Source organism: Rhipicephalus sanguineus, chromosome 3 (assembly GCF_013339695.2).
Source record: "Rhipicephalus sanguineus isolate Rsan-2018 chromosome 3, BIME_Rsan_1.4, whole genome shotgun sequence".
Classification (NCBI taxonomy): domain Eukaryota; kingdom Metazoa; phylum Arthropoda; class Arachnida; order Ixodida; family Ixodidae; genus Rhipicephalus; species Rhipicephalus sanguineus.
This window is the reverse complement of record NC_051178.1, coordinates 164,488,916-164,515,621: the sequence shown is the minus strand read 5'-3', so window position 1 is coordinate 164,515,621 and position 26,706 is coordinate 164,488,916. Positions and strand designations below refer to the sequence as shown.

The 26,706-nt window shown below is 45.1% G+C and overlaps 1 protein-coding gene across 1 annotated transcript; it reads left to right on the top strand.

The window, feature by feature from the left end:
• The first annotated feature begins 221 nt into the window (after positions 1-221).
• Positions 222-26,271, top strand: LOC119387634 (adhesion G protein-coupled receptor L3-like). The gene is made up of 17 exons (XM_049414209.1): positions 222-418; positions 741-835; positions 1,305-1,502; positions 3,692-3,792; positions 8,367-8,609; positions 8,698-8,815; positions 10,815-10,995; positions 13,808-13,966; positions 17,986-18,213; positions 19,903-20,008; positions 20,087-20,119; positions 20,940-21,099; positions 23,541-23,619; positions 23,704-23,770; positions 24,596-24,681; positions 24,766-24,902; positions 26,252-26,271. The coding sequence occupies exons 1-17, from the start codon at positions 315-317 to the stop codon at positions 26,269-26,271; spliced, it is 2,115 nt and encodes a 704-aa protein (XP_049270166.1). The 5' UTR covers positions 222-314.
• The last annotated feature ends 435 nt before the right edge of the window (positions 26,272-26,706 follow it).

Here is a 26,706-nt window from a genome sequence, read left to right as displayed (position 1 = left end):
CCAATTATTTACGAGCCAAATGCAAAAAAAAAAAAAATATTTTACCGTTGTCTTCTGCTTCCAGGTAGACAGACAAAGTTACCGGAACCGCATGGCTTTAATTGCGGCAAGTACCCCTGCTGAATTTTCAATGAGTGTGTCATACCCGCAAAACTTCGTAGACGTTGGTGGTGAGCCTAAATTTTTTTTCACATTCATTCAACCTTGCGCAAACAGAAAACGTGAGCAGGCTTCAAACGAACCGGCCTCCAACCTGTGTAAACCACGCCAAGTTGACCTTCGAAGAAAGCGTCAAAGCCTGCAAAGCACTGGGAATGAGCCTTCTACCAGATAACTTCGTCGTAGGGACTTACGAAAGCCTGTTGGGAAGCTACCAAGGCAGTCAAGGCACGGCGTACTGGCTTAGTTCTCCGGAAAGGTATGCACGATTGATCTTAACTACACCCTTCTAAATCATGGCGCACATACTAATTCCGTATACAATGTTCTATATGAACTTCTACAAATATTGCTGAACAGAACCTAATTGCTCAACTCTTCTCACACTGATGCTTTTCGGTGTTTCCCGTAACCCTTCTCTTCACCGTTCCCCCCTTTCTCCTGCGCTTTCTTATAAGCTTGCTTGACTATTATAACCTGCAATCTGTAATTTTGAATACCTTTGTTGTCGGTGTTATTCGCTCCTGGACTTTACTAATTACCCTTTCCTGCCTTCTCACTCACATTTCCCGCTCCCCCAGGGCCATCAAGTCATGCGCAGCCCTCGTGAGCAATGAAACTACGTTCATACTATTCGGAATAGACTGTTCCACGAAGTTTCATTCCCTTTGTGTGTGTGAGTACCTCTCTGACGTTCTTCCCTTGAAAAGCGAAGAGGCGCCTTTTATTGAAAGGACGTGTAATTTTTGATGACTGGTTTGTTGATTCGTGTATGTGCCCTTGCGAAGTAATGAAAAAAAGAACCATCCATGACATGTCCTGAAAAACCACAAGATGAAGGGACGCAGCCGATTCGCGTTACCATGAAAACATTCATACACATAATCTCATTTTTATGCCAAACAGGTCTTGTAAAGTCTCGCTAGTTGTCACCAGGTGTCACAAAGTCTCGTTACGTCTCGCGTCGTCTCGCCAAATGTTCGGTTCACCTTAACAACTTTCATTTTTTTTCTTTTATTTTCATACCTAAATATAGGTCGCATCTATACACTTGCGACAGAGACAAATTAAAGCTTGCCGTAGCTATATTTCCTTGTAGACCATTGTATATTACAGATTACTAATCATCTGTTCTTCCTTTCCAGTCGACAACCCCGCAACCACCGCTACGATTACTGCCACTGCTACCACAGTAGTGCTACGTAATACTTATATAACCCCTACAACAACTACTATAAGCACCACAATTGTCACTCCAACTGAATGCCAAAGAATGGATGGGTGGCCATCGACAAAGGTTGGAGGCAAGGCGACTAAACCGTGTGGTGGAAACAAAACTGGAGGTAACGTGTTAGTCACGGCATAAGTATCATGGGGTTTCGAGCGATATGTCACCTCAGAGCCCTAATCGGCTAGAAACACTGCGCCACACTAATTTTATCAAAGCTTCAACATCGTCTATCAGCATTTTAGAATATCTTAATAAAATCGCTCCAAAATGTCTAGCGAAAAGAAATGCCGGTTTCCGAAGGCTCCAAAGAAATATCGGATTGAGATAGTCAGTATATCATGACTATTGGTGAGAACTAAAGCGCTGAGCAATCGTTGACAGTCAAAGTGACAGGCAGGTGCAAGTGCTAAAAGGCAGGTGCTTGCCGTTGCGTAGAAGAGACGACAGCGATGTAGCGATGAGGATATAAATATCAACGCGGATAAACACACATCGACTCCTTTAGACGACAACGGTACAATTTAAACAAGAACGGTGAAATATACTAGAATTGGCTGCGAGGATGCTACATGAAAGTGACGTTTATGCATGTCTCGCAGGGGCGTAGCCAAGGGGGGGGGGGGGGGGGGTTAGTGGGGTCGAAACTCCCCTCCCCCCGAAAATTTTTAATTTTGCTTCCGTATATATACACGCACACATACAAAAGCACGCACGAACATACCTAAAGTATGGTTGAACCCCCCCCCCCCCCCCGAAAAAAATTTCTGGCTATTCCCCTGATGTCTCGTCAGCATTCTCAACAAGCTTGAATATGCTTCAACTTTCTCGAGATATAGATTCTGATTCTGCTCTTCATAATGAAGAAGTGCCTTGCTACACAGCCTTAACTACATATAAGTCTGCATAAGTTCACGTGCACTTGAACAAAGAGCGTTTATAAAACACAATATGCATAATGTGAGTGCTTCTACTGTGTCAAATATATGTTCATTCCGTGACCATTTCGCCCTCGTCATTACAGACACTTTAATGGCACGTCCTATATGGTTACCAGATTTATATCATTACATGCAGCGTAATGGTGTTGGCTGTCCACCAGACGTCTTGCACGAAGCCGTCAGTTGTCGGTATCTGTAGCTGTAGCTCAAGAAGGCACTGGAGCGTAAGAAAAAAACGTTTCTTCGTTACTAATGTGCCTACGAGGACTAGGTAAATGGATGAACGTTGTTTTTCGCAGCCGTCATCAGTATAATACCGTATTTACTCGAATCTAGGCCGGCCCCAATTCTAAGCCGACCCCCGAAATTCGCAAGGCCACAAAAAAAAAAAAAAAAACTTAATCATTGTACTCGAATCCAAGCCGACCCCCCCCCCCCTCCTCCAATTTCCCACATCGTTTTTTCGAAAAAAACATCGGCTTAGATTCGAGTAAATACGTAACGTTTCCGACTTCTGGAGCGAATTGACTTCTAAGTATTGTCTTTTTTCTCGCAAGTATGTTGTTCGACAGCGATATGTAACATCGTATTCACCGACTATGTGTTTTTCACGATAAGATCAAAATGTAGTACATACTATAGTTATGGTGTTGGCTGAATCTGTGTGTTTGATTCGAAGCCACCGCGCAGCGCCGCCCAGCCGAAGGCGACATAAATTAGTAATATTTGTTTCTGTAAGACATTGAAAAGCATATTTTCATTCATGAACACTTTTTTGGAATGCGTGTTTTCTTCTCGCCCGAAGCTTCTTGTATACAGCTTGTACAGTACTCACGGATTGAAACGCGACATCGTTTTTTTTTTATATATATAACGGCTGCTATGAGCAAATACTCGCGATAAACGCGTCATGTCGCTGCAAATCTGCCTCTTAAAGGTTCTCCTTTAAAGGTAATGTTGGCTTATGATGTAAATTGTTAGAGTCTTTAAATTACGCCCATTTGACGCGAACTATAGGCACTGGAAACGAAAGTACGTGCTTTACTTAGCCCTAAACTTTCGCGTTTCAATCCATGAGTGAAGTATACTTCACAACGAATTTCTTGCCACAATTGGCTGTAATGCAGTCATACGTTAAAAAAGAAAAAAAAAGGGCTAAATTGTAGCAATGCTTCCTCTTCGCTAGTTGTGATGACGTTTGTCGGCCTTTATACAGCATACAAAGTGAGCGTATGGCAAAGCTTCATTTCCTGAAAGTTTAGACATCAAATGTTCTCATAAATAAGCACGCTTTTGTGAATTACACGTTCTGATTTCTGGGTCTTGCTATGTATTTTCTATATGTGTTTTGTTGTGCTTACAGTGATAATCAGGACGTGCGAATACGGTGGTCACTGGTCGAAGGGCGAGGACACATCCTACTGCAAGTCACCAGCGGTCGCGGTGTTGGAACAAGCTGTCAAAGTATGTAACAGATACTCACCACTGTGTGTAGGAAGCTGTAATACTTTCGGTGTCAAATGTCGGGCGGCATTTTAGAACATGTCAACTGTGAAATACACGGGGTACAATCGTCGTTGGGACCTTAAAAAGGGGCGCCTTTTTTTTTTCTGATTTCTGCTGCGATCATCATCATGTTAAAGCACCGCAAAATTTGCAACACGGCAGCGACGACTGAGCTGTCGGTAAACATATCTCGTAAGAAGCACCATGAATTGATTACTTTAGGGTCGAGATAAATTTTGCAGAGAAAAATGGAGGTACTGGAAGACTCGTACGGTTCTGCATTCTTATATGCAGAGCCCTACGAGTTTCAGCTTACCTTGATACTGTCGAAGAATATGTTGTTAGAAACAGTGACAAAATTGAAGATCCGAACTTATGGGGAAAGAAAGGCACCTTCGCCGGATGCGCTAAAAATTCAATGCGATAGCAACACGATAAACTGTTATGCACACTAATAATAGCGAATTTAGGCGCAATATGAACTGCATAATAGCATGAGCTTGCTAACTAAGTATGTGTGCCGCAGCGGGGCCAGACCTATATGTAGAGAGAGAGGGAGACTTGATGGCCACGAGAAGCCGCATGTACAGTGGTGATTGTGATAACAAGCGGCTTCCCTCGGTAGCGCGTTCAGGTCGCAAAGCCTACATACAGGGTGTTTCAAGAAATGTGTCCAAAAATCCTCAAAAGTTAGGGAAATTGAATATTTGCTTTCTGCCTTCATAATTACTTTTTCTGTAGCGGCAGCCATCTAAAGATGACTGGAGACATCACTTGCGGCAGTAATGAAAGAAACTTACACCAATTAACTTTTTAATTAGTGAAAACAGACGGTTGGTTCATATGGGAGAATTCAAGTCAGTCCTGCGAAGAGGCGTTTGCCGCTTTGAAATAAGAAAAAAATCGCTTCTGGTAATTAGTCCAGAGAAATCAAATTCCACCAAATTTACCGGTAAAAGCGAATCCGAAGCGCAGATTAGCGCAACTATCAGATGAGCGGAATGACGTCACTGGCCGTTCACAACAACAATTGCAGCAGTGGTAGTTCTCTTGAATTCGTTAATGCGCGTGTGCCATACGGGCTATAATCGCACACAGCCCACACATCCGGCCATGAAGCGAAGTTGAGAAAATGTTCATATAACTGCGCTCGCTCATTCTGGGTGTCTCGATGGAGTATGGCCGTTACGCTCTTCCACGTTTCGGTTTCGGTTTCGCAGGCGAAATTGGTCAGATCTCATCACTCTGCGAAAATAGACCGATCCCACCAGACCATCTGCGCATGCGCGAGTTTCCGACAGTGGCACTGTCGCCATCTTAGTTGTAGTTCTCGGAGCGCTGCTGGTGCGGCTGCTTGCTGCGTGTTTCAGGTATATTGGCGTTTTGCACCAATCCTCGACACGCAAGACGATTGAACGCGGTGGAAAACTGTGTCCGCACCTCCAACGTATGTTATTTTATTTCAGGTTAACTGCATCCTAGCGCTAAAAGAAAAAAGAACAGTTGATAGTGCTTACGTGTGACGAGGTGGTCTCGTCGGGTTGATGAGCTTGCCTCGTTTTGCTGAATAAATATTAGTAATAAAAAAAGAGAAATCACGTTCCCGTCGTCATGAGAGCAACTATCTTCTCCAGTGAACGCAAGCACGCAAGCGACCTACAGTATCCGGAAAATAACTTGCCCAAACTGCGCAGAGCTCTCCGCTATACGACAACAGGAGAAAAAAAAAAAAAAAAAAAAAGCCGAAGGGGACCAAAAAAAGAAGCTTATTGCGCTTTTTTTTTTTTTGTCGAAGCGACACTTTCCATGTAGACTGTGTTGTCAACGCAGGACTTCGATCACAGTAATAAATTAAACGTGAATTAAGATAAAACGGTCGCCGTGAAGCAGGTTAGAGGCGCGTCCGCTGAACAGTGACTGGCCGCTCATGCCGTTTGGCAAAGGTTAACATCACGAAAATCTCGTGAATGGCATAATATTTCCTGCTGTACAAGGGATGGATGAGTCAGTAAGAGATTTTGGCGGCACACGCAATGCGGCGGATAAGCAGTAGCTCGCTCCGGCTGGCGGCGGCGGCCTCAGCCGGTGGCTCGGCGCCGGTATCGTCGCTAGGCCTACCGCTTCGAAACGGCAGTGTACGTTTAATAGCCTACGCTCATAAAGAAGTCCAGCTTTGCTACCGCTGTTGCCCGCTTTACGATGCGTTCACAATAATATCGCATATTGAAAGGAAGACTGAAATCCCGGCGGCGGAGTTGGCTGCGATACCGGCACGGCCGAGTTTTCGCCGTGCGCTCCACGGCGCGAGCTGTACACAGCATGCAGTTATAATCTTGGCTTGTATCACAGGTCTCGTTCATGCTAGACGCTTGACAGTCGTCATCGCATTTGGTGAGAGGTCGGTTTAGGTCTTCCTATATATTAAAGCGATATCTGTTGAGCCCGGAAAGGACGTTGTATCCAACCTGTCGCCGCTGGCGGCGATCGGCCCGGCAAGGGGATCCAGCTCGCGTTATATGAACTTTTGCTGTCGCTGATCGGTCCATCGTTCGCGCAGCAAGGTTGTTATGACGCAATAGGGCACTGCTAAACCACGATGCATCATGCACAGGGAGTTCACAAACACGTTGAACAAGAAAGTGCGCGGTAGTTGCCTCTCTGTCCGACTTCGTTGACTGTCGCACACATTCCTGTCGGAGCTTGAAACCCTTTGAGAACACGCAAAATCCGAGTCATTTTGCTTCAGGCTCCTGTTGTAGCATTCCAGTACACAGCACGTCAACCCAACCATCGCAATTCCTCCAAATAAGGCCGCTAAAGCTCGTTAATGCAGCTCGCCAATGCACCAGCTGTAGGCAGCTGAACGTCCGAGTACTACAAGTACCGGCATGCACTGCGGCAGCGGTGGCGTAGTGAAACTCGCGGTGAGATCGGTCTATTGCCAGCAGCCGCTTTTTGGAAACCTCAAAGCGACAAAGGGCTCCCCGTAGGATGGGCTCCAAATCTCCCATTTCACCCGACCGCCTGTCTCCACTAATTAAAAAGTTTATTATTTTAATTTCTTTAATTACTACCGTAATTGATTTCTCTAGATATGTTAAGAAGTCTGAGGTCACATAAAAAGTATTTATGAAGGCAGCGAGCAATTATTGCATTTCCGTTATTTTTTAGTGTTTTCGTAGACGTTCCTCGAAACACCCTGTATACGTTCCGCGTTGCCACCCTGCGAAGCAGCACTTGAGGGATGCACTGCTAGCTGCCCAAACACCGGCCCTCCAGAGCGGGAGCAGCAGCGAGCGATTTGACATTCGCGCTGGCGTTCGCTTGAACGTTAACTGAGCGGCGAGAACACATCCTGCACGAAGCTGTCAGTCTTCGTTGCAACTACACTTCGTGCTCATCGCGTCGCAGATCCCTTTCAAGGTAGTGCCCGTGACGTTGCGCCAAGCCGGACACAGCCGCACCGTAAGCGAAAGTACAAAAAATATCAGAGGCAGCATTACCAGTAATTTCCATGCGACTCTCAAAGCCACATAATACAAACAACGAGGGCACTATTCACGGAAATATCTTACGCTAGAATTGTTCTTCGCAAAACGTTTTGTTGGGCTAATTAGTTCCTGACTTTTGGGGAAAAAAGCCGTGGCGCAAAAGGAACAAGGATGACAGAAGGACGCCAGGCTTGTGTTCCTGTGTCGTCCTGGCTCCTTTTTCACTACGGTTGTTTCTTCCATAGAACTGTTCGTAAGAGATACCTTCAGCCAATCATTATGCTGAACATATCATTAGCGAAGCGTTGTGGCGAACGACAAAGAGCAAATGGGATCTACGAACGAACAGTTTTGTGAATCCTGCCCCTGGGTTCGAGGATGTCCATATGGAAATTGGAGTCGAAATGACGAGTCCAGATGGTGAAGTTGGGCATGAAAGAAAAGAGGCTTACCCCACATACATCATTCGACATTACGCGTTAGCGTACGAATCTTTGTCGCAACGTCAGTTGTTGAACGCGGAGTGGGTTCTTGCAGGCTATTTGCGTGAGCATTCTTCGCAGCTAGCCTTATCCGCGTGTTGGTTTCCAACGATGCGGCGGTGGCCTGGAAGCCACTGAAATGTTACGTCATGGCCTTTTTATGTCACTCAATTATACAATTTTCTTATTTCCCGCGCTAGTTAGTCTTGTGGCTCACCACATAAAGCGGATAATAGACATTGCGAGGCTGACTTAGAATGTGCAAATGCGCGCCATTTTAGTGGTTGTTTTCGTCGCATTATGCGAAGTGCAGCAAGCTCCGTGGCTGTCGACGTCATCCGGTGAGATGATTTAAACTGAATGGTTGAGGCTTTCGCGGAGAATATCACAGTTCCTGCGAACCTGCCAGCAGCTGTCGAGCCATCAATTTCAAGCTAAATATGCTCGCCGTTGTAGTATATGCCGCGCGAGATATGATGCAATGTCTTATTCACTCTGCTGTATTATACAGCAATTTGCCTGATCAGCCGTACTACTTGTATTTCTCTTATTCGAACAGGAAAGCAAGAACTTAGAAGAAGTAACTGATGCCCTCCGAAGATTCACTGGCCACGTCCAGGAGGATGGCTACGTCAGAAGCGTATCTTCGGCTCTTGCAAGTGTCATGGAACAAATTGACATGCTCCTCAGTAACACATTCGAAAGCGAACGGGCCAATCAGACGCGACAGCTGGCCGAAACAGTTGTCGACCTCGCCAGCGCAACCATGCAAAAGCCACATATCTGGAGTATGATACCAGAGGTGAGCAAAACCTTCATTTTTCTAGGTTCTCCACCCGTGCCCTTCACGCTACACTCGCGCGTAAACTTGTTTTGTGTTTCCATTTCAGAGGGAGAGACTTGACACGGCAGCCGGTTTGGCCCACAGAGTCGAAGACATTTTCATCAGGATGATCATCCACCAGTATCCAATCTTAACAGAAACGAGGTTCGGAAAAGAGAACATAAGTGAGTTATCGCTTCCTTCATTGTTTCTAAGGGTGTATGCAAACGCTTCACATGCTTCACCGGAGGCATTGATTTGTGGATCACTTCCCACTCCTGTCGTGCCGATAACAGCAGTCTTGTAACTTCCATTAAGGTAACTAAAGTGAACGATGATTTAAACCTAAAGCCATGTGTTCTTGTTTGCACAAAAATGCGCCCCATATATTGTTGCAAGTAGTGCACGTATTTTTAGTGCATTGGCGAAAGTGCTGTCGTCTTCAGAAGCCATAACTAACAAATTTAGCGGCATTTCATTGTAATCTTGACAAATGTGTGGGTTGCTGTTATTCGCGCAGCACAGCCCGTTAAAGGGCAGAACAAAAAGAAAGCTACTTTCGCCGTGCATGTTGTGGCTCGGCATTTCATTACATAATTAGACGCCGAGCTATAAGCAGCCGTGGACATATAAAATGCGTCTACTTACAATCGGATGTTCTATATAACGGCAGTGAAACTGAGATGCACACGCGCACGAGTACGAGTGCGCAGGTCAAGAGGCTGTACTTTCCACTCACCTGAGCCAGTATATGTTAATCACGCAACGTCATAATGAACCCTAGCCAACGCACCAAAGTTTAGAACTTCTTGAGATCGTGCGTATCGTTGCTGCTCCTTGAAGAATATAATATGCATGTGGAAAATTTTTACGTCCAATACTGAACAAAGTACTTAGAAAAGTCTTTTGGCGTTATCAAGACAGAGACATCATGGAACATCTCGAGTGTCTTGTACACTCTTCTCCCTGTTCTCGGCCACCGTTTTCTGTAGTTGCAAGTTCCATCGCATCTATGTCGCTGTGACGCATCGTTACTACGCCGCATCTGGTTAGAGATGGCTTTCACAAGCACCTACTTACTAAGGCGAAAGCATTAGATGCCTCATAAAACGCGAAAATTGACCCGGTCCCGCGGCGTCGGCGCTATCACGAGTGATGCAAAAAATAATGATCACGTGATGACGTCACAGATCGCCAAAATTTGTGACGTCATCATGTGACGGATTCCACCATCGCAACTGCGGCTTTGGGGGGTGATCCAACTGCGGCTTTGGGGGGTGAAACTCACAGAATGTGACAGCGGAGCTGTTAGTGGTACTTTGGTTGGAACGACGTCGCTATGACGTCACTCCATGATGTCATTGCATGACAACGTCCCTTGATCAAAGGTGGACCAATCATGGAGGCAGTACAAAACCAGGTGAAATGCAGAAAGCTTGCAACGCCTCCGATCTTAAAGGCAGTGCAAAGCCACGTTAGGTGCGGTAAGAGAGAGAGAGATAATAACACGAGAGAAAGGCAGGGAGGTTAACCAGAATTGTAGCATCCGGTTTGCTACCCTACACTAAGGGGAGGGGGAAAGGGAAAGAAAGATGAAAAGGACAGCGGAGAGAAGAGCAGGCGCGCGATAAAAAAAAGGATATAAACAAAAGGAAGCTGTAGAGCGGGAGTACTAAAGCCTATTCAATAGGCCACTGGCGCGCAAAAAGGTGCGGTAAGCTTTCCGTATGTGGTGGGCAGGATCAATTCATCGACCGATAAGAAAAAGAAGATGGCTTTAGCCTTCGAGTCGTCTTAGGTGAATGCATAAAATACCCTGTGATACTAAAGCGGAGGAGATCTGTATGCGCAGGCTCTAAGCAATGTCGTACGGCAGGCCGGCCATGCTGGCCAAAACAAACCCAGAACAATTTCGCGCTGTGTGTAAATTCTGTGGCAGCCGTGCTGACCTGTTTCACATGGTTAGGCTCTGTCGCGCAAAATAAGCAGACGACTTGGGAGGGTGGAGAGGAGGCTTTGTCCGGCCCAGCTCTCCAGGATCAGCGCAGCATCGTGAAGCGGGGTGCGGGTTGCAGTCAATCCAACGGAGTCCCTGAACAGGGAGCTGCCCGATATTCTCTAGCAATAACTGCAGTAGACGATACAATTTCCGCAGTAAATATTTTATTCATTCATTCATTCCAGCTATGATGGTGAGGCCGGTGACTCAGGAAAGCCTCAACGACACAACCGTACTCAATTTGGACACTGGTGCAACTGTCAAGTTACCTCCTCGCTTTCTGTCAGGAGGACCGAAAAATGCAGCCATCATATTCTCTGAAAACACCCTCGTGAAGGATATAGTTCAAACAAGTTCGTCGCAGGCGTAAGTATAGAAACCTATTTATATTTATCGGTTCTCACAAATTTTCCGATCGTTGCATTACGTTGCTTCGTTGCTTCGTCCCGCTATATGCGCTCTCATGAATGAAACCGCAGTGCAGCAAAACCTGCTTAATTGTACAATTTAATATTTCATCTTTTTGCAGTTTGTCCAAAGCCTATACTATAAGGCTGCAATGAACGACTTCTTCCTGATTACATTCACTTTAAAGCCTCAAAAGCATGTTGCGTTTCGCGGTGTCGCGGAGGCGAGAAAAAAAAAAAGGAAATAGAAGCGCAGCTTGCACTCAGGCGCGAAGGGCTGGATCACACCATAGGTGGTGGGCATCTAGCTGGTCCTGGCTTGGCTAGCCTTTTACCCTGTCACCTCACTCTTTCCCATCCCTTGCTATACTATACTATACTATACTATACTATACTATACTATACTATACTATACTATACTATACTATACCAGGCCCGTAGCCAGGAATTTTTTTCGGGGGGGGGGGGGGGGGGCACTTGCTGAAAATCTTAACTTTTTTATAAAAACGCCTATTTTTATTATTTATTTTTGGTAAAAACATATACTTCACCAAATTTTCGGGGGGGGGGGGGCCGGGCCCCCACCCTGGCTACGGGCCTGTACTATACTATACTATACATGGCTATGCTTGCTCTCTTTTTTATCTTTTTTAGTTTATATTTTCTATCTCTTTCTCTCTATGGCTAATTGTTTCTCTGTCTTTCCATCTTTTCCTCTCTTTCTTCATTTTCTTTCTCTTTCTTTATATGTATTTCTCTCTCTCTCTCTCTCTCTGTAGTCGTTCTCTCGCCTTCTATCTTTTTCACTCCTCTACCACAACAGCCCTGCTGTAAAGCTCCTATAGGGCGTATGTGGCACAGAAATTGCGCAAATCCCACTACTCACCCCACTGATTCAATAAAAATTAACGAGGGAACACACGGGCGGCAAACACCGATTAGGGGCCGGACGTTTCAGCTCTTGTTAACCATGTGTACAGAGTGCTTGGGCGGGGATTCAGCGCGTGCCATTTCATGATGATCATAATTTTATATCTACGACACACGTCAAACCTCGACCGTAACAGCTCTGCTGTAAAAGCTATATTGTTGATTTCGACAACAACGCGAGCGATAATAGCCCACTCTCACTTACGTCCTGCGTCACCGTCACAATATTTCGCTCGCTTCCTGCAACATAACATAACCTGTGTCCTGCTGCGATATGGGCACCGAAACCATACACAACGCAGCTTGGAGCCCTCCCTTGTTGGGAATATTATTTGTTCAGAGGCAAGTACAAATATAACAGAAATGCTCGCACCCGAGCAGGATATGCAGATGACTATGCTCAATATACATGGCGCATAGACACGTAAAGCATATAATTCGATCGTTTGTTGCAGGAAGGGAAGTGCGTTGTACTTACAATTCATAAGCCAACCTGCTGCTCTCATGTTTAAAACTACCGCACTTACATTTCATTTCCGGCTGATCGTGCGGTGGCAAAATGTTGTGTCGAGTGTACTTACCTGTTTCATGTCATGTGACAGGTAACGACATGGGGTTTTCTTATGCTTTCAGTTTGTTGCTTCAGTGCTGTTCGTTGTTTCCCTGTCGCCGCTGATGCGTATCTTCCTTTGTTTACTAGCAACGATGCAGTGAGCAAATTTCCTTTTCTTTTGTCAACGCGCTCTTCACTGACGCAAAAGTTGTGTTAAATCGCGCGCAATCCGCGCAAAAAGTTTCCGCGAGGTTTCTTTCTTTTTATTTTTCATTCGTTTTAGAAGCAGTACAATTAACAATGGAGAGCGAATCGGTATAATAGTTTCACTTAAACTTTCGCCACGTTAAGGGACACTAAAGTGGAACAGCAAATTAATTTAGACTGATAAATTGTCCTCTGAAAAAGCTCTAGTGTCTTAATTTCACCACCGTAGGTTTTTTTAATAGATGAGAAAATCAGTGTGAAAAGTTTAGCTTTTTAATTTGCCGCCGATATCACCAATGGCGGTTTCACAGAGTTCAAAGTGCTTTTTCGTATTTTGTCCACATTGGCTCAACAAAGTTTTCTGAAACTTGGTATGTTAAGTCTCTGGTTACATCAGAAGACAATGTACTTCATTTTTACCGATTGGGAACTGCGTATATCTTGGTACACGCCGTCAAAATCTATGACGTCACGGTGACTGGTGCGGCAACTTCAAGGGGGCGTCGCCACCCACATTTTCTTTTTGTGCATTTTATCGCTCAGCAAGCGTCTTCTCGAAGGAAGCGTGGTGTTTTTGGTATCGTGGAAGAGTAATTTACTAATATTAGAAAAAATCGTATATCTCTTTAGTGTCCCTTAAAGCGAGAGATAACCTGGCCCAACGACACAAATAAATGCTATTACTTTTAAAGCGCTTTGAAACATACATGTTAATGTGATTACTTAAAAGTGCTGAAATTTACATCTTTTGCGTTAGATATCGCCTTCTAAAGAACATTGTCTAGCAAAATATTTTATCCCGAACTTTCAGCTAATAAAAAAAAAACGAGATGTGCCCCTTCGAAGAGCAGGGGATTTGTGACCGCTTTCGGTTCATCACTGTGTTTTTAAAAATGGAAAAGCACTGGTGCTTGTACATTCTTCTTTATTTCCTGGAGCCTATAGGTGCTACTTTAGAGCAATGGTACAACGAACAAGCGGCTACGGCTTCTCGCGATATAGGCGTTAATTACTTCTTGGACCGGGCACGCTCAGCAGTTTTTTTTTTCCCAATAAACATGTCCACACTTTGTCTACGCAGGCCAGCCAAGTATCCCATCCTGGCAACATCTTTTGTCACCGCTTCAATATTGTCGAATGGTGAACGCACCTCAAAAATAAACGGGAACGTGACACTTTCTTTCAAGTACAACAACGCGCTCAAAGAGCTGACGCCCAAATGCTCTTTCATACGGATCAAGTAAGTTTTGTTTCATTTCGTTTATTTTGCCCTCAATCGCGCAAAGCTTTACAGAGCGGAGTGGCCTACATAAAATGGCAAGCAAAAGCGAACAAAATAGCATCAAATTAATAACTACAATACTTCTGAAGAAACGATGTCAAGGCTGGTACAATTGAATTGAAATGGTGGTACGATGAGTAATACACAGCAAACAAAATTTTAAAAAATTATACAATATACACCTTGCGCGTCAAGTAAATAATTGTGTAAAATGGAACAAAACACGTCATGATCTGATATGGAAATGATGTCGGAGGGAAAGTGGTTACAGTCTTTGGACGTGCGTGGGACAAAGGAATAAAAGGAAGTGTTAATGCGACAGCTAGTGACGTCTACCTTATGGCGATGGTCCAAACGAGCTAAGCAATAAGATGGGGTCGTAATGAACTGAGCTTTCAGAACTGGACGATTGAATACTTCATGAAAAGAAGTCACAGTTTCGCCGCAAAGGCGAAGCAATGAATGCGATAGCAACAAATTACAAAGTCACAAGAAGAACACCAACCAGCTCGATACTTGCAGCGCGCCCACCAAGCGCCAAGGACTCACGAAAAGAACACACACAGGATGACCACGAACTAACAACGGCAACAGCTCGACACTTGCAGCGCGCTGCGCTGCTCAGCACAACTAAGGACGCTCGAAAAGAATGCACAGGTATACACAGGACGAGCGCGAACTAACAACTGTCCCACTGACTTATTCGTGTTTGAGCGGGGCGCTACAACACGAGAGGTGGACAGACGAGCCGACAAACGCAGCGTAGCGAAGGGAAGAGCGAAACGAGTGAACGCGACTAACTCCGCTAGCTTTCGCTGTAGACTCGTGCACAACTACAAAGTCACAACTAACTTTCGACCTCTGGGTGGTTTAGGGGCCCTTTAAGAAGTGGAGGCAAACGGCACATCTTTGCAATCAGGCATACAGCATGGAGCTCAATATTGTTTTCAATAAAGAAAGCCACAAAACAAGCATAAAAACCGCATAATCAATGATAACGCGCCTTTGAACGATGGGAACAGCCTCCCACGCGTTCCCGGTAAAGATAAGGTTGCAGCAGCTTTGCACTTCACACGAGGGCTTCGAATGACGTCAAGCGGCCCTTCCGTCTGCTCGCGTGCTTTTATCGCTTTCATATATAAAAGGGGGACCCGTCTAGCGAATCATTCAGTTCATTCTAAGACTGCCACGGGTAGACTGCGGAAATTAGACACCAGAAGAACAGCGTGAATACAATGCTCGACGAAAGGAACAAATTCGTCTTGCTGAAAGTGGTTGCGGAACCACTCACACTCCATTACAGTGACAACAAAGCGATTATCACTGCCAATACTCTAAAGTAATAATAAAACATACACGCCCCCCCCCCCCTGCCCCCAATCAGCACGTGTGGTGTATGATACAGCTTCGCTGGACATTCACGTTCGCAGGGCGGGATGGCAGTCCATTTTTTTTTCTTTGTCTTTCTTCTCTGTCTTTGTCTTTCTCTCTTTCTATCTCTTTTAAGGCGAAAGCTCTACTGGCCTTCGCTTTCTCTTTCTCGTCTTTTCTATATTTTTTCTCTATCTTTCCTTTCTTCTCTCTCTCTATTTAATTCACCCTCTTTCTTTGTTTCTGTTTCTCTCTTTCTCTCTCTGTCTATTTCTGTGTCGTCCTATCTATTTCTGTCTTTCTTCCCTTCCTTTCTCTATATTTCTCTTTTTTCTCTCTTTCTCTCTCTCTGTGCTCGTTCTCTCGCCCATCATAGTTATTGCATCCCACGCCGTACAACTCGGCGCACGGGTTATCGGAGCGAAGAAGAAGATGAAGAAGAGGATGAAGAGAGTGCGTGCTGGTTTGTGAGGATGATAATTTTTGTACATGGTCGACGGACTTTGTCCGAGCTTAAACAGGTCCGCTCTTAAAAGCATGAGACGGAATGCTTCGTGACATGATTCAAGTGACTGCAAGGAAAGGGTGCGTTTCATTGACGTGACACTGCTAGCGCGGTAAGAGATCACATGAAGCTCGCTGCGTAATTCTGTACCATTTCAAGCGAGTGAGTTAGGTGTGGTTGAAAAGTGCGATATTGATGACAAAAGTCTGGTTACGAGTGTGTTCATACATTCTGTCATTAGTTTGTTTCCTTGCACAATTCTTTGTCTGCACACTTCTCTAGTTTCTTGCTTACTCTTTCATTTTTGCATTGAAATCGCTAACAACAACGGTGTACTAAGGATAGGCGCGCCTTACATTATTATTTCGACGTAGTTCGAGAGTATTTCTACATATTGAATCGTATGTTGGCATGTTCTCGCATAGTCGAGTACACTGACCTCCATTAAAAAGTCTGGACGGCGCATCCCCGCTCTGCGAGGCGGGCGCTTGTGAAGCCACCGGAAAGTCCCCTCTTTGTCCCGGAAGCTGGCATCTTCTCTCCGTCTCATTCGCGCAATTCAAATATTCTCGGGTGGCAGCTGTTGTTATGATCGTTTTTCTTTTTTATTTTTTCAAACTCTGCGATTACGCCTCACTTTAAACGCCGACGAACGCTACACGAAAGATGACGGACGCCGTGCCGACACCGTCCGAATACGGCGGAGTGCTGCAACGTACAAAATGCGTAAAAAGTAATGCAACTTTGAGGTACTTACGCGCGAAATCTCTTCACTGACGACTTTTCGGCTCGATTCGTACAGTTTACTGAGCTACAGGCAGGTATTTCTTTAAAAAATGAAGAGAAAAGCTCTCTTCCGGGACAAAAACGGCGGCTTCCAGTGGCTTCACGCCCGCGTGCTCGATGCGCCATCCAGCTCCTCCTAGTGGAGATCGGTGGTCGAGTACGAGTACGACCTTTAATTTACACTCCTTATTTAGGTTTATCACACTAACTCTTACCTTTAAATCAATCCTGAAAATTATGAGATGCATGTGCCTTACTATATCCACGTGTATTGACAATCTTGCACTGTGTCCTCTTTTAGCATAAATCCAAACGAGCTATAATTTCAGGGGAAGATGGAGCTTTGAAGTGACGAAATGTTGATCAATAGGGAACGTGGCTGGAGGTAACATTCGAACAGGGACACCTGTCTTCATCAGGTTGCTGGCGTGAGGAAAACAAGTCCACCTGTCGAAACATTAGCTCCAGCCACATTCCATGTTCAACGATTTTTCATCACTGTCAGCAGAGAAGCGTATGCAGTCCAAGATACGCTAATTAAACAGCGGGCTGTGTAGGCGTGAGCAGTTCTCTGGTTAGCCCATTTCACTGGGCTAAACATAGCCCTGTGCCGCTTGCCATACTATATGTCGGCTATTATGGAGAGAAATGGTAGCATATGACTGCGGAGTTCCAGGACACAAGTCACCTCGGGGGTACAGTGGTTACGGTGCTCGACCGCTGACCAGAACGACACGGGTTCCATACCGGCCGCGGCGGTCGCATTTTCGATGAAGGAGAAAATTCCAGAGGATTGTGTAATTTGATTTAAATGCGCGTTAAGGAACACCAAGCGGTCCAAATTTCTTGAGCCATCCAATACGGCGTGCCTCGTAATCATATCGTGGTTTTGGCGCGTAAAACCCGAGCAATCTTCAGAGTGAGCGAACCAGCGCCTCCACGAAATGCCACAAACGCGTTCTTTTAAGCAGACTCAATACAATGCTTGACAAAGCACCGCTTAAACAAGTTAGCTGAGTTCCTGTATCTTAGCTTTAGCTGGGGCCGTAATCTGAGCGGATCACTTTCGGATATGTTCCTTTCAGTGCGTGCTGCTTGGCTGGCTCAGAAAACCTTCGTAGTCCTTCGCTTCGCAGCCAGGTGGTTCCCACGTTTTCGCATACTCTGATACCAAGTGGGGAAGAATAGAGCCTTCGTCCCTTCGGAAGATAACGCTGGGAAGAATGCATGCACAGCCTTAAACCATGACTTTATAGGTACCAATGAAAACACGTAAGCTTTATTATGCATGTTTCTTTTTCTTCACGACTCGCAGTGCTAACGGCAGCAGTGAGTGGAGTACTGAAGGCTGCACACTTGTGAGGATAACAGAGAACGAACTCGAGTGTTCATGCAATCACCTGACTGTATTCGCCGTGATCATGAGTGGCAAAAATATCGTCGACGTGGATGACATCATCAGACTCGAGTGGATCACGAAGATTGGATGTGGCATCTCCATCGTATGCCTGGTCACTTGCATCGTCATATTCTCCGTGTACAGGTAAAGTATGCCACACCAGCTGTAGCTCGTGTTTTGTGTGTCCTGAATGATTATTGGCGAAACTGTGTCGAATAGCAGCAGGTTGCTTTTCTTTTTTGTAGCTTTTGGATAATTTATAAAGAGACTGAGTACAAGGCCTTATACCGGCGTCACATGGGCATTTTCGATCGCGAACAGAGCCGCTCCAGATCGGATTTCTTGATCCCGATCAACAGTGGCAGCCACTACAGGGTACAAAATGATCCGTAACGAGTTTGGCTCAGACGTCAGCCACATCACGATGCACAGATCGCGATCGTCTTGATCCCAATTAGGCCTGATCGAAGTTAAATGTGACCACGTAGCAGCACCTGATACGAATCGAGCCTAATCAGGGTCGGCCCTGTTCGCGACCAAACGTGCACGTGTTACACTGGTATTAGACTACTACGAAATCATAGGTACATAGAGTCCCCATGAATAGAGACACCTGCAGCGCTAGTATGGATCTAACATTGTAGTTAGTAATGTCGCATTTGTACAACTATTGAAGAAACTTCAACGCTTACGCCGCCTTATACTATATTGCCCCTTTCTTCTACGGCATTTCGCCAGCCCCGTTTTACTCATTTGAGTTTGTTCGTGAGTCGTCAGAAGACACATACAGGAATCGCGAGCGTCGGAATTGCGGGTATGTGTGCTTGCACCACGTGGTAAGCTCGTATTAAACGGCTTATCGCGGTTCTTTCAACCAGCTTTGAGTGGAGGTCGACTCCATAAATCCAGGCTATTTCAATAAAAAAGATGTACTCTTGAAAAGACGGACAGAAAGCGTAGAAATTCAGAAGCAGGAAAACGTGCGCGATATTATTTTCACCTGTGAAACTTTTCTCACGAGCCGTTTGGGCAAGTACATGACAGAGAGTTCAGGCTAGAAGGATTAATTCAGGTCACACAAAGGAGCAGTTTGTACTCTTTCGCTCAGGTGTGTTTTCCTTAAGAATACAAGCAGCGCTCTCATGTTGCGCATCGCAGTGACGGTTCTTTGCCACGGCCCGAGGAATTATCGCAACTCCAAGCTCGAGCCACGTTGAAAATGCAGTGCTGTTTTCAAAGTCTGTCGTCTCTGAGTGGAAACGGTAACAGACACATGGGACGCGTTTTTTATTTCTTCCCTAGTATTACATGTTGAGCACATGCAATACTTGAGTCCGACTGTGCCTGAACTTGTTTGTGTAGGCAACGCTGAGTCTGATCCGATGGATGCATATTTCGTCTTGCCTGCTTAATCCTCGAGGTATATAAAAGCTACAGATGGGTCTAGTTTCTGGAGCCACCCGTATTGGTTGCATGCTGCACACCACAAAGGTCGTTGCAGATTCCAAGAAAACGCAGGCACCAGAGTCGCCGCATGTTTTCTCGACAAAAGTACTATCAATTGTCTCTGATGCAGTGTCATGTACTGCTCTTGCGGCAGGGTCAGCACGAACATTGCCTTGCACACACTCTCAATCAGGTCCCTGGCTAAATGCTGGCTATATCCAGGAAACTAGACAAAAGACTTCCGGTTTCCTGGCTATATGCAGCACTTTAAGGAGAACCTGATTAAGAGTGTACCGCAGTGAGCAGGTAGCCACTGCAGTACAACGTTGTGGTGAACGTCATGTGTCTAGTGCATGCATTAAAAGGTTGTCATTTTTTACGTTTCAGACAGTTGAGGGGCATTAGGAACACCATTCATCGAAACCTCTGTCTGTCGCTCTTGATCGCCGAGATTATTCTCCTGGCTGGAATGCAAAGAGTTCCAAATGACTGGGTTAGCTCCTACTTTCTCTTTTTCTATATTTTTTAGAAGAGCACTGCCCATGAGCCATATTTTGTTTGTTCTTTATAGAAGCCGCCGGAGCCACCTATACCAAGGATCGAGGTAAGCAACCTCAACTGCTCCTATGTGCTACAACTATTCATAGCTGAATTTCATAAGGCTAAGCGGTTATTATGCTGCTGATCACAAGGTCGCGAGATTATTATAAATATATATCGGTGGACGCATTTTTATTGCTGCAAAATTCAAAAACTACTGCGTACTTAGAATTACGCGAATCAATCAATCAGATCATTGAATAGAACAATTTGTTAAGATTTTGCATTAAAAGAACAGTTTAGTTCCGCTGTACCTGCATGCTCACCTGCCCATTTGAAAAAGAGAGCTAACCCAGATCGACGTATCGGTACCGCTGTTTCCTATCAGAGCAATCGTGCACGCTATATTCTCAAACCACCGCGTTGCCTTGAAAAGCTACTGAAAATACGTTACCATAGTTTGGTTTGGTTGCCTGTTGGCTGATGATGGCATGAGCGCACTCACCTCAAATGCGACGAAGCCACTGTTAAAATTCTCGATGACAAGAGACTTGCACAGGCAATTATAGACCAATAGTGATGTCGTGACTGTGACGACTGCAACTTTGTGTGTTTTGTACTCACCCTCTCTTTCTATGTTATTCTGTATACACCTTTCAAACACCCTCCCCCCCCCCTTCCCATTACTTCTCCCCAGTGTAGGGTAGTGTACCAATCACTCTAGATTGGTCGACATTCTTGCCTTTCCTCTTTCTCCTGTGCCTTCCTTAGTCACATTTTTCACGTTTCGTAATAGCCATTTCGCGGCACCTTAACAATAGCCACAATAGCGCCAGCAAGGGTAGCCAGGGCAATCATTATTATTTGCACACACCTTCGATTAGGTGCCTGTTTCCTGTACTATCGTGGCCTTCCTGCTTCACTTCTTCTTCCTGGCCGCCTTCGGTTGGATGGCGCTGGAAGGCTGCCACATCATCGTGCTCCTCTGGAAAGTGTTCAACCAGAAGCGCACCTACTACGAGAGGTACTACTTCGCCGGATACGGTGAGCTCCGTTGAATAAAGCTTGCGGATTGCCCGAGAAGCGAACGCTGTATTTAATTAAATGCTTTCGAAGTAGTTGGTTCAACGAATGTCAGCGAACAAAACAGAACGCCACGTTGTTTTCTAAAATATGGCGTAAAATGCTGTTTCGTGGGGTAGCTTAATCTTGACAAAGGCAAAATCGTTAAAATAATACAATAGTTATTGAAGTTCCCTCACTTTCCCTACGTTCAAAGAGCCCCATATTAGAATAGGCCGTCCGAAAGACCTCAGCCATGGAGGAGTGTCATCACTTTATAAAGGCACTACATAGCCTGGCTTAATCTAACCCAAGCTAACGCACCAGAATGTCGAGCGCATTTCACTCGCTTACGTTGTGTTCACAGACCGCAGTGACAGGACGGATGCAACCGTCTACATCGTGTAGAAAGCGTACGTGGCAGTAGCTAAATGACTAACTCCTGGATAAGGACTGTTTCTAATTTTCATATTTTATTATATTCAATGTCTGCAAGCAGATAACCACCCAAGGAAGAGTGGCGGTTCATTTGTTAAAAATCTTCGTTTATGTACCAATTCTATGCTGGCACAGATTCTTGTACACGTTCAGCTCTATTAAAAAGGGGCATTTTTCCTCCAAAGATTAAGGTATGAATGCGATAGAAACGTTTAGTGTCGCGCTATACCTTCTCGCGTGGTGCTTTACAGCAATCATAAAATTCTAACAAATTGAAAACCATGTATACGTCTAGAGCATAAGCCACAAAATATCAACATTCAATATGAATTTATATATACACGACTGTATGTATATCTTAAAGGGGCCCTGCAACACTTTTTGAGCAGGGTCAAAAAGCGCTGCCAATCGGTAGTCGAGGCTCCCGAGAACACGCGAGCCAAATATTATAGCGAAGCGAGCGGCCTGGAATTTACAATAAATTCTCAAAGTCAGCTGAAAATCGCTCCCTCTTCTCTCGACAAATGATGTATTAGTCCGCAATATATGACGCGATTGTCGGCAGTTCCACCATTGGCTGATGTTTTAATCACGATAACACCCTCATTATTACCTTAGTTGTTAATTTTGAGTTCAATAAGTAGATAATATGTATGTTTATATTCTGTTATCGCGTTAAAAACACCGAACAAACATTAATATTAGCACTTCCGGTCTCACCGACAGCTCGTCTGCTCGTAGTTGCGTGGTTCCGTTTTCTTCGCCATGCGCACTGCCGAAAACGTGAATATTTCTGTGCTTTTGACCATCGCCGGTTGCCGTTGAGAGTGGCAGCCGTTCGAGTGTTGCCTCGTCAGCTGGAAACTGCATCGTCGGCACGTTCTCACGACCGACCGAGGAAGCGGTGCAGCATTTCTCCGATAACAATGCTGGCGCCGGCTAGCTTAGGATACCTGTGTTCGCTGTATGGCGAGAGTCCCGTTCGCTGTCTGTTCAGTAAGTCATCGAGCCGTACCTCGGCGTATCCTCCCCGTAGTCTCAGGTTCCCAAAAACCGCGACACAGCAACCAAGCAGACTCGCATTTTCACGGTAGCTGCAGACAGCTGGGGGATGGGTCCGCGCCGGCCCGATGCCCCACGATCCTTTCTTCTAGTCTGTAGTTCTTTGTTGTCAGCCCGCACTCGCTGTGCGCCCGCATTCGAAGAGCAAACAGCATCGAAGTACCGCCACTGGGAGAAGGGTGCACGCAGCTTTGCCGTGTTGAATACGATTCAAGCGCGAGCAGTGCGAAGAGGCGGTGTATCGGAGTGTGGGTCGAAACCCATCTCAGCTGTCATTCGTTCCAAACGCGCACGCAAGTTTGCGTCCATGTTTGGCAGAGCGATGAAAACACTACGGCAGTTCGAGGTGCACACCCAACATTACCAAACCGACTCGCAGTTTTCAAGCACGCGCGATACACGGTGCCATGGGCTCCGCCGCTCGACGACGACCGCGCGAGCCGACCGGAAGTGGCGCCACAGACCACGTGGTTGCGCCGAGACGCCAGAGAGAAAAAAATGAAAAAAAATGCCGCCGGCGCTGACGTCGCCTCCTCGCACCTCCGCCCTCCCTCCCTCCCTTCACGCCGCGTGCAGCTTTCCGCGCGCTCGCTGCGTTGAGTTGAGGGAGAAAGCTGCGGAACGTGATCTCTATAATTTGGTAACACCACTTAGACTTGACGGATTCGAAAAATTTTTGCGGCATATGACTCGTGAAGAGTCATACGTCAATAATGAGACTATTCCAATATAACTAAGAAAGGTGTTGCAGGGCCCCTTTAAGATACACTCTTGAAAGTTCCGTCTTGCCTCTTTGTGCTTTTCTCTTCGTTCCTGCCAGAAGAAAACTAAGTTGCTTTGTTCTTTGTGCTGCTATTTTTTTTGCGGAAAACATGTTCAGTTTTTCAATTGAACTTTTCTTGTAATTGTTCTTTCACATTCAGGAATTCCCCTCATAATTGCAAGTATAACCCTTGGATGTCGATACGACTTGTATGCTAACAGGAGGGCCGACGACAGATTGTAAGTTTTCCTGGCACAACCCGAATTCCTCTTTCCTTTGGTGCAAGTCGCCGTCTTAGCTGCCCTCGTTTCTTGCACTTGCAGCTGCTGGATTCCCGAAGAGAAAGGCGTCCGGTACAGCTTCATTGGACCTGTTGCCGCAGTTATACTGGTAAGCGTATCAACATTCTGCTGATTTCACTGCAAATATATGGATACTGTGTGCCAGAAACCCTGTGACATCAATAAATAAATAAATAAATAAATAAATAAATAAATAAATAAATAAATAAAATAAGTAAATAAATAAAAGAAACTTTTATTTCTCCACGAGAAATATGGGGGTGAAGGAAAAAGAAAGCCACAAAAAGTGCAGCTTCACAAAGCTCTGGCCCCCTACAGAGTCCAGCAGCACATGAGCACGGAACAAAATGTAACTGTGAAGGAAATAAGCAATAATATATAAATGTGGGCACTCGAAGGCAGTGAGAAAAGCTTACAGCGATTTTGTGAAGAGAGGAAAGGGTTCTAAAAAGCTTTCTAAAAACACTTTGTAATGAAAAGAATATTACAGTTATAACACAATTAAGCCAAGAAAAAGCATCTGCAATGATCAAAAGGTATACACAAGGAAAAGAAGTTGAACGACAGGACCTAATATCACTTTTACATAGCATATGTGACGACAGTGACATGCTTAAAAGATGAAATCTATAACAGAAAAAAGAAAGGCTAAAGCAGTCAGCCATCGAAGGGATATCGTTGTATTTCCACCGTTTGCATTTCGGCTTGGCTTTGTGTGTTACGCCAGAGTCCTGTTTTTATGCTGAACGAGAGGGATCGACAATCGTGTTGCAATTCAGCTTCGCTGCCGATTCATATCAACTGCAGTCGTTTCGACTTTGGGACCCCCTTCTGTATAGCATCTGTAACCAATTTTTGTATCATGAACTTGTATTAATAAACTTGAAACTTGATTCGCGCTTCACCTCTGCAGCTCAACGTGGGCGCACTTTGTCTCGTCTTATGGAAGATGTCTCATGTGCGTCTTGTGGTTGAAAAGTCGACGGCTGAAAAAGTGAAGTGAGTGCCACAGTTTCTTTTGTTTTGCACGTTCGCTTCGTGTAAGACAGAGTTGTTTCATGTTGTCCTTCTTTTTCTTTAAAGGAATTGGGTGAGAGGGACATTCATCCTGTTGCCCATACTAGGGGTCACGTGGCTTTTCGGCTTCCTCATGCTCGGAGATAAGGACTTGCACAGGGTCGGAGCTTATTTATTCACCATCTTCAATTGCCTGCAGGCGAGTACTTTTGCTCTATTTCTCGCCTGTTTCTTGCCTACATCGTTACACTACTTGAAACTCTCATTTGAAACATTCATGGCGGTATGTATACTCTCAGCTTGAAGGCACACATTTTATACTTCATTTTATGCTGTTTCTATTACACCTTGCGAACTCTCGCGATATGCCTGCCACTTACCATATTAACGAATTAACATATTCCGAATTGTATATCGTTACTTGTATTCACGCTAATGGCGTTATATTCAGGATTCCTAATAAAGAAGCCTCAGCCCCCAGTCAACTTCGATGCCGCCTATAAAACAACATGTAAAATGCAGAAATGCTTTTATGAGGCTGCCCCTTAAAAAAACTTGAATAACTTTTTGTGCATTCGAGATAAAAGTTAAATTCTGGTGATGATAGGAAGTAGTGTTATTTTTTTAATTATATGTTGTTTACGAAATGTTCGCGCTTTAATATAGCGCCGGCTACTCCTTTTCGCAGATAATAGAACTTGTGAAAATCACAGCACTGAAAAAAAGATTACATAAAAGAAAACCTATGGACAGTTCATGTAAAGAATGTTTGAAATTACGAAGATCAGTTTCGAAAAAAAAATGTAACCCTTGCAATATTGTGAAATGAAGGTATTGTTTTAGAAACAAAAACTGGCGAAAATTGTATGGTTATGGAAACAAGTTAAGCACGATATTTCTTAATTTATGTCTGTACCAAAAATGAATGGCTCAGTTCTGAAAACGGTGTCCGTTAGAAATATAAAGTTGACAATGTTCCTATTTGAATTCGCGGCCTACGTAAAGTTAGAACGTTTACAAAGGTTTTACCGGAGTCCCACTCGCCTCTCGGTGGATTATTTCAGGACGGCGCATAAAACGGTAATTTTCTTCGCTTGTGATGCGCAGTTCACACAGCTCTGACATCGTCTTAAAAGTGGTGAATAACAGTGCCTCAAGCTTTGTAGTTTGATGGTTTATTTTCTTCGTTTTTCCCGTCTTTTTTATTTAAAAATTGGCACCTACGAACTAGTGGTGCGAAGATTGAGGAAACAGCGGAGATGGTGGCCTTCCCCGTCTCCTTTCCACCCTCCTCACCCTCATATCACTCCTCCTCCCTCCACTTCGCTTTTCAACCTCCTTGTTATATTATACTACACATGGCTATCCTATTCTTTACCCTATCCCCTCCTCATTTCCCTCCTCCTTACTATCACATCACTCCTCCTTCCCCTCACTTCACTTTCTCACCCCCTTGCTATACCATACTAACCTATACCAGGCTATGCTATGCTTTACTCTCCCCTCCTCCGCTCACTCCTCATCACCCTCACATCAACCCTCCTATGTGCAGCTGTGCCAGGTGGTCGCTAGGCAACGCGCAGTTGCGTCATAGCTAGGCGAGGTTTTTGCCAACAACGCAGGGATCAAGCTCCGCCGTTAAAACTTTATCCCAAGAGAGAAGGGTGCGGTGGGGGAGGAAGCAGAGGAGCCTCAATCCAAGATCTGGTCCTAGACATTACGCGCCGAGCTGCAGATGGCAGCCTCCCACCGCTCCTTACTACTAATATTAAGAGATTTATGTGGTCGGTTCTAAGCACACCCCCGCATGATATAGATTGGCTCTTTGATGGCAGAAAATGCATAAGGGGGATGGATATATCGTAGGGTGTATAAGGTAGCGGAAAGAGGGGGTAGGGAACGTACAAGTCTGTAACTGGTGCCATAGTATTTCGTGCTTCCGAGTGGGCATCGGCACACGACGTCTTTCATTTTACTTCTAGAGCTCATCAGCGTCTGGAACGGCGA

Excerpts from the sequence above, each read along its gene's own strand:
- LOC119387634 (XM_049414209.1), top strand. The coding sequence starts at position 315 with ATGAGCCTTCTACCAGATAACTTCGTCGTAGGGACTTACGAAAGCCTG. Across the intron at positions 8,610-8,697 it reads TCTGGAGTATGATACCAGAG|AGGGAGAGACTTGACACGGC; the intron begins GTGAGCAAAACC and ends TTTCCATTTCAG. Across the intron at positions 20,009-20,086 it reads AAAGAGTTCCAAATGACTGG|AAGCCGCCGGAGCCACCTAT; the intron begins GTTAGCTCCTAC and ends TGTTCTTTATAG.